At 42.6% G+C, this 8,203-nt stretch overlaps 1 protein-coding gene across 5 annotated transcripts; it reads right to left on the reverse strand.

Moving 5' to 3' along the window:
* Window positions 1–938: 938 nt before the first annotated feature.
* Window positions 939–3,705, reverse strand: LOC121763718. Of its 5 annotated transcripts, none has more exons than XR_006042465.1 (5): window positions 3,488–3,705; window positions 2,322–2,731; window positions 1,790–2,015; window positions 1,248–1,700; window positions 939–1,171 (listed from the first exon to the last, which is right to left on the reverse strand). XR_006042465.1 is itself a non-coding variant. In XM_042159782.1 (4 exons), exons 2-4 carry the CDS (start codon window positions 2,661–2,663, stop codon window positions 1,615–1,617), a joined length of 654 nt encoding a protein of 217 aa, XP_042015716.1. In that variant the 5' UTR covers window positions 2,664–2,731; window positions 3,488–3,705; the 3' UTR covers window positions 939–1,614. The 5 variants fall into 5 exon arrangements, 1 of the variants encoding a protein (XP_042015716.1); XR_006042466.1 differs by having other exon boundaries at window positions 939–1,181; XR_006042467.1 differs by having other exon boundaries at window positions 2,164–2,731.
* Between the last annotated feature and the right edge of the window lie 4,498 nt (window positions 3,706–8,203).

The raw sequence follows: 8,203 nt of genomic DNA on the forward strand, positions 1-8,203 counted from the left end.
AAATTGACGTCACCGAGATCATCCTTGAAAAGGTTGAGCGGTTTGAACATTTCATGCGTCTCGCAGAAGGGTCTCGTGAGCTAGAGAAGTACGGACACATTTGAGGGGCTGCAATTATAACTGTTTTGAGTTCTAACATGTTCTCTTCTTGCTTACTCTCCCATATTTTTTGTCATAAACTTTGAAATGGAGGCTTAAACTGGTATTGTTATAGGACCTCTTATCTGATTTTGGTTATGTAAGTTGAAGGAGGTTAACCATTTGGATGCGTTTTGTAAGCTATATTAATCTAACTTAAATTGCAGTTATTGTTTATCAATTAGGAGAAACTTTTGATGTTCCTACTTACAGATTTGTTAGTTTTCATCATAATGTCATCTAAGGAGACTCTCCTTATTGCTCATTCACATGAGGGATTTGGATATTCCAAATGTGGGATATTAATAATCTTTGAATATAGTGCAAACTATACAATTTTCGAAGCGGTGATGCTTATACCATTCTATAATTTGGTTTTTACAAGTCAGAGAATATTAAATTACACTGTGAAGGCCTTATACAACTATACAAATATTTTGTCATGGAAATCATCTACTCAAGACCACTAATTGATTCTGTTAATGCCTAGTTAATTATTCACTTCAACTTATGAAACCTCCTACTCAAATAAATACAATCAAATAATATGATTAATTGATTTTGTCATATGATGAATAAAATTTGTCATTTTTTTGTCATATGCTATATTGGTTGAATACAAATAATGAAACATCACCCTCAAATCAATAAATTCGATTAATATGATTAATTGATTTTGTCATATGATGAATTCATATTGACAATTTATTTGTGACATATCATTCCCCAAACCATGGTAAGCTACTTTAAAGGCTATAGTCACAAACCATAACAACAAACATCCACAACAAAAACCATAGAGTTGAAACAGACTTACACCACACTCAATGAATCAACACATAGGTCATAATCAAGAGCATCTATTCACTGAAGACAACACCAAGACAACACAAAGCAATAGAAAAAATAAAGTAGGTCAATCTAAAATATAACATAACTAAGCAGTCATAAAAAATGTGTTTCATTGCACATGGGCCATCCGATGAAAATATGGCTTCCACCTGAACTTGAGCTTAAACATGTTGAGCATTACCTGACATATTCTGACGTAATGAGGCATGAATTAAAAAAATAGTAGGTCAATATTAAACTAATTTAGATAGTCTTACCTGCACTAAGTCACATAGTTTCAGCAAGTTCGTTGCGTTTATTATTCCAAGCCGGTGTGGGCTCAATCGTGTCTACATAAACGTTGTGCTCTGGCTGCTCCTCTTCAAGTCCAAGGTGAATGTGCTCAACATCTAACTCTTGCTCGATTGGATCGACAGTCATTTGGTCACGTATGAAGTTATGCAAGAGAAAGCATGAAAGGATCAACCTTATTTGTGTAGTGATCGGATAAAACGAAGCACTACGCAAAATTCCCCATCTCATCTTCACAACGGCAAACGCGCGCTCTATCACATTCCTCGCCTTGGTGTGGCGCATGTTATACATTTCTTTCGGGTTTTCAGGCACCATGGCAGCAGGGCCCCATTATTGAAGATGGTAATGGACACCTTTGTAAGGAGTAAGAAAGCCTTCGCTGTTGGCGTAACCGTTATCGCATAGATAATATTGCCCTATTGGAAACGATTGGATTAATATTTTCGTCAAATTTAACCAATGTAAGGAGACAAAATAAATGGCAAACAGAAGAAACGGGACTGACCTTTCAGAACTTTTATCCCATGTGGACGTGTGACTGCGTCACGTAACACCCTCGCATCTCCGGCTGATCCCTCCCATCCGGCGAGCACGTACACAAAGCGCATGTCCCTAGTGCATACAGCTAATGTATTTGTAGCAATTTGTCCCTTCCTATTGCGGTAGCGTGGTTTATCGTCGCTCCCAACTAACACATTGATACAGGTCCCATCTAGGGCACCTAAGCATCCCTATGCCATTCAACAATCATAAACACACTATTCAGGTCACTAACATAAAAATGACATACACAACATTTAGCATTCACACTAAAGTTGAGTTTCAATAGCTAACACAAAAAATAACAATCTAAAATTTTTGAATGACTTTGAATTTTACACTCTCATCGGAAACCACTTCCATCTTGAATCCTGACATTGGTCATCCACAGGAAGGGGTTTTGCCAGAAATAATTCGTGTAACATAATAACGGCTTTGAGGACGACATTAACATAGTGTGATATTGTTTGCCCGGATCTCCAGAAATGAAATCCCACCCTTCGATTTTTATCATGATGAGCGAGCACACCTAAGAACATTGCAATTTGTTCTTCAACATATACATACTTCCCATCGACTAAGCCAGCCTGTTCACGCAGCAATAAACATAATCTCCCGAAGCAATTACGATCCATTCGAAGATTATCAATGCACTCCTTGTCGTTCAAACCGACCAGTCGTGTGAGGTGATGAACTTGGGCAGGGATTCTCTCTAAACGAGAAAATTTACGCCTAACCCTCCTCCTGTCCTCACCTTGCTCAACATCTGCTAGCATGCCATGGGCTTGAAGACAACATATAATCCGTAGTTGATGCACGCGAATAATGTCAAAGATCATCAACGCTAGTGCTTCGTTTGACAACCCACCATTATCCAGGGTAACAGACCCCTACTGGTGCAACTTGTCTGTCCAAATTGAACAACACATGTTAGATGATTATACGACATTAATAAATGATGCATTTAAATATTAGATGACTTTGTTTAAGTATATGTTCCATTTTAACTATTTTTGAAATATAATCCAACAGAGACGTTGCTCTTCCTATTTCATTTTGTAGGAGACATTCATCAGCTCACTAATTTATATAAACGTAGTATAAACCAATCTCTGATTTTTTTTGGCTATAAAAATGTTTAATTATTTGCAGCGAAATTGCATACAAGATATGCCTCAGACAAATGAGGTATCACCACAAAGTGAGGTAGTTCAACAAGAAGTTGCGAGTAAAAAGTTATAAACTAAGAAGTCTAATTTTGTGTGAATTTCAAGTATTAGCAGAGATCATCAAAGCAGCTTGGGAATGAGCTTATAATGTAGTTCAACTTGAACCAATACTTAGGGCGTGAGAAGAAAATGCATCAAAGGAATTGTAGATGATTATGACCAGAAACATAAAAAATTTAACAAAAATATGAAGATTAAACCCTCATGGAGAGTAGCCCTATCAATTCAACATAAAAAGGTCATCCAGCCGAGGAAGACTGAATTTTACCAAAAAAACACGCAAGTTAGCGCAGAATTTGAAGAACAGCGCTATTATCTCTCTTCTTTTCTTCTAATCTCAGTCACATACTCATTTATTCTTCCAATTTTATGTATGAAGCAATAAATTTTTACTTCTTTCCTTCTTTGTTTTTTTCAAGTTCAAATTAACCAACCTGGAAAATGATTATGGATCTGCAATTGGATGGGGATGGGTAATTCTTGGTTCCCACACACGGCGCCGGAAAATCCTCTCCAGCTTCAATGGTTTTTCCGCCGATTACCCGCCGTCCTCGATGGAGTTTGAGTGGCTTATGTTGTGGAAGAAGAAAGATTGAAATGAGATGAGGGTAGCATTGGAAATGTCAATCTTTTTCTAGACATGTTCTTCAAGGCTATAATATAATCGGCCACTTTGCCTCCGAAAAGTTATTTGCCATATTTTAGTATAGATTCATGGGCTTGACCGGGCCGTACTTATTTACATGGGCCGACTAACAAATTTCCATTTGGTATCAAACACCAGAATTTGACCAAAACAGTACCCTTTTCTAGAGTATTGGGTGCTATTAAAGTCAATTGTATGTCATGAAAAATGCGATGAATTTGACTTGTCAGCCCGTTTCGCAAGAACCGTACCAATTATGAGCCATTTGACACAATTTACGTTTTTTGGCTTTTGCGGTAGATGAAACTGCTTCGTGCATGTGCTAATTTAATTTGTACTCCTAGAGAGAAAATAAAATTAGAGAGAATAAAAAAAAAATTGAAAAAAGAAATGACTAATTTTAGCTGATATTGTTACTAGTAAGAGCATCCACAATGGCGTCGAGCGTGATGCACTGTTTATTAGCACTAAAAATACCTGCAAGTTTACAAGGTAGATCTAGTATAGCTAAAGGTCAGTACCGGGATATCGAACACAGGAAATAAGATTGCAACTGTCTATCATATACTAAGCGTCATATACTATCTAGAGACACAAAGTATTTTTGGTTTTGGTTTTATAAACTAGACATAAATATAAACAAATATAAAAACAAAATAATACAAAGCAGGCTAAAGAAAGTAGAGTTTTAGGATCCAACTACTACGACCTAGTGATGATTAATCTCACAGAACTTTTACCTTTATGTGTCTCCAGGATTATTAGGAAAGTCGCGATATTCAGATAAGCCCTCTCTCAAGTGCACCTATCGAGTAGATTAGACTCTAACTATCAAAGTCTTCTTCCAATAGATTAGATTCTAACTCCTTAAGTTCCTAAGACTCAAGCCCTCACAAAGGGTCCCCTCTCTCGAGTGCAGATAAACCTATGTGTTGTACTCGTTCCTTTTACCACGTAAAACTAGCTATCTCTCGATTAATCTAGTTAAATGGACATAGTTCTAAAGTTGGCCAGACAAAAGAACAATAAAAGCACAAGAACAAGCAAAACAATCACAAGAGCTAGAAAAATGTTCAATTCAATAAATCAAAACATATTTATAATAGTTTTCACCAAAAAATCTACAAATGATGTTTAACTACTAATAGACAAATAGTAAAATCAATAATAAAAGTACTAGACATGAAAGAAATTGATAAAACCCAAGGTTGAATCTTCAATCTTCAATCTTCTCTTGCCTGGATCTGCAGAGCTCCGCTCCAATGGAAGATGGATGAATTATGTATGGAATATGGAATGGAAGAAAGTGTAGAGAGGGAGTAGGATTGGAGGCTCTGAGATGGGGATTATGAATTAGGTTTAGGAGTATTTATAGGCTAGAAAAAGGGCTAGTCTTGGTTATTTTCGTGCCCTACAAGAAATGAGAGAGATTTGGTTTCACAATTTAATAATTTATTCTCTTTCTTGAATTTCAGCCCAAATTTCCGTCAGTTTTGACTCCATTGCGCAATGTTCGTAGAATTGTAATAACTTTCTCTACAGAACTCTGATTGAGACGTTTAAGGTATCCACGCGAAGATCTTTTGAAGACGAAGAGAATGACATATATTAAGCACTGATTGGACTTCAAACTTGCCGGAAGAATGGGCTTGAACAGAGGCTGCTGCACTTTGGCATTTTTTTCACTTTTTTCTATCATTTTCTATCATTTATCAACAAACACGTCAACAATACCAAATGTATAACATATGCAATTGAAGAACATAATTTGCATGATTGACATTTAAAACAAGTCAAATCTAGTCCTTAAAAACATGCAAAATCTGTGTTTGTCAGAGCGGATCGGCTAGCCGATTTCCGGCGCTGGCCGGTCCGCTCGCCGAACCATTGCAGCAGGCGAGCGCCAAATCGGCGAGAAAAACGGCGAGCGCACGCCGATTCCCAGGCGTTGGCCGATGCGCTGGCCGATCGGCTGGCCACCATTGCAGGCTCCCGATCGGCGAGCGATCGGCCAGCCGATTTTTTAATTTTTTTAATTTAATTTTCGAAACACTATATATACGCGATTTGCACGTCATTTTCATTCGCACCACTTGTTTTAACGAGTTTTCTCTCTATCTTAATTTCTGTACAAGAGCAACAACGCGAAATAGAGTACAACAACGAGTCTACTCCAGTGACGAGCGGGTCTCAAACTTCCACGGTACCCGTGGGAAGTGGATGAGGTCCGATAGCCGGGTACTACAACATGTACCCTTGGCAGCAGATGATGCCCGGGATGGCATCCGGGGGTAGTATGCTGGGATGGCAGGGGATGCAGGGCGGACCGGTGATGCCGGGCGGCCAGGGGGTACCCGGGATGCAACCCGGGATGTAGATGATGCCGAGGTGGGCACCCAGGATGCAGATGATGCCGGGGTGGCAGCCGGGGATGCAGGGGATGCCGGGGGGGACAACGTCTATCGCCCAGTTTTGATTTTTTGACTGCTTATTCGCACACATCGACCCCATCGGAGACGCAGTTCACTCGGTGTGATACTTTCTCCTTAGAGGAGTTGGGGATAGATCTCGGGGATGCGGACACTCCCGTTCAAACGGGGGGAGTAGGGCGGGGTCGGGGCGCGGCAAAGAAGAAGGGGCAAGAGGTTGGTCGGCGAGTCGTCACAGCCGACTGATGACGAGAGCTCGACACGGAGGAAGTGGACGGATGCGGAGAACGTCGCGCTGTCCAAGGCGTTGGTGAGTGTTTGCGATGATCCCCTCGCCTCGAACAATCAGAGGATCGTCAACTTGTGGGCTAAAATAGCAGCAGCCTACAAGGCATTTTGCCCGGAGGGGAGGCCACACAGCGGGGGGGAGTGTCGGAAGGGGTGGGACCGAATCAGGGTTGCGGTCTATCGATTTTCGGGCTTGTACACCAACGCCCTCCGCATGCAGACCAGTGGCCAAACTGACGAGGACTGCAGGACGATAGCGGAGAAAGCCTTCCCCGTGCCCGGGCTTTATAAGGAGTTCACCTACTGGAACTGCTATGAGGTTCTAATGGACTCCGAAAAGTTTCGGGAATGTGTCGATGCTGGCTGGCCGAAGAAGCAGCGACTGAACTATACTGGTGATTACAGCGGCGGCAGCAGCGTCGGTTCCCACGACCTCCCCGAGGATGTTCAGGAGTTCCCGTCCCCTCCCACGTTTACTCGCCGCACTCGCCCGATTGGTCAAAGGCGGGCGCAACGGGCTCGCCAGGGGTCCCAGGAGGTCCAGTCGGCATCCCCCCTGTTGGCAGGTCGACAGCCGAGCTCGCCTTCTTCATGCGTCAACAAACGCGGACTCAGATGTACAAGATCTTAGCTGATTGGAAGACGACAACTAACCCCGAGGAGAAGAGTTTTCTTCACTCAATGCTCGTGAGTATGCGGGCCGATTTGAATGCCGCCGCGGCACAGTTGGGGGGCTTAGACGCGGGCTCAGATGCCGCAGATTTGAGGGTAGCGGCGACAACGGCGGCGGCGACGACGAGGAGTGAGGCGGAGGCGCGGGGGCTCGTGTGTGGAGGAGGAGTTTTTTTTAAATGAATGTACTTTTTTTAATTAATGTACTTTTTTAAATTTTAATATTATTATTGAATTTTCCCGTATCTGTGTAGTAGATTTAATTCTGTATTTTGTGTGATTATTAATTATTTGTTTTTTATAATTTGTTTATTGTGGCTAGGCTATGACTGACCTATTGCTTATCTAGTTGTTTGTCCTGATGATGTGGCAGGAGAAGTTTTTAGTGTTGATGATGTGGCAGGTGGAGTTTGTGGCTAGGCTATGGCTGGCCTATGGCCGGCCTATCTCTATTGCAGATGCTCTAAGACACGTCATTTTCATTCGCACCACTTGTTTTAACGAGTACTCTATCTATTTTAATTTCTGTACAAGATCAACAACGTGAAATGGAGAACAACAACGAAGGTACTCCAATGACGAGCGGGTCTCAAACTCCCCCGGTACCCGTGCGAAGTGGATGGGGTCCGATGCCCTGGTACTACAACATGTACCCGTGGCAGCAGATGATGCCCGGGATGGCAGCCGGGGGGAGTATGCCGGGGGGGTTACCGGCAATGCCGGGGTGGGCACCCGGGATGCAGATGATGCTGGGAGGGATACCGGCGACGTAGGGGACGGCGGGGGGAACGTCTATCGCCCAGTTTTGATTTTTCGACTGCTTCTTCGCACACATCGACCCCAGCGGAGGCGCAGTTCACGCAATATGAGGAGTTGGGGTTTGATCTTCTCGGTGCGGAGGAAACTCCCGTTCAAACGGGGGGAGTAGGGCGGGGTCGGGGCCCCCCAAAGAAGAAGGGCAAGAGGGTCGGCGAGTCGTCGCAGCCGGTTGAGGACGACTGCTCGGTACGGAGGAGGAGGACGGATGCTGAGAACGTCGCGCTGTCCAAGGTGTGGGTGAGTGTTTGCGATGATCCCCTCACTTCAAACAATCAGAGGATCGTCAACATGTGGGC

This window comes from Salvia splendens, chromosome 14 (genome assembly GCF_004379255.2).
Source record: "Salvia splendens isolate huo1 chromosome 14, SspV2, whole genome shotgun sequence".
Classification (NCBI taxonomy): Eukaryota; Viridiplantae; Streptophyta; class Magnoliopsida; order Lamiales; family Lamiaceae; genus Salvia; species Salvia splendens.

Excerpts from the sequence above, each read along its gene's own strand:
- LOC121763718 (XM_042159782.1), bottom strand. The coding sequence starts at position 2,663 with ATGATCTTTGACATTATTCGCGTGCATCAACTACGGATTATATGTTGT. Across the intron at positions 2,016-2,321 it reads ATCATGATAAAAATCGAAGG|GGATGCTTAGGTGCCCTAGA; the intron begins GTGGGATTTCAT and ends TGAATGGCATAG. Across the intron at positions 1,701-1,789 it reads TGGGATAAAAGTTCTGAAAG|GGCAATATTATCTATGCGAT; the intron begins GTCAGTCCCGTT and ends CGTTTCCAATAG.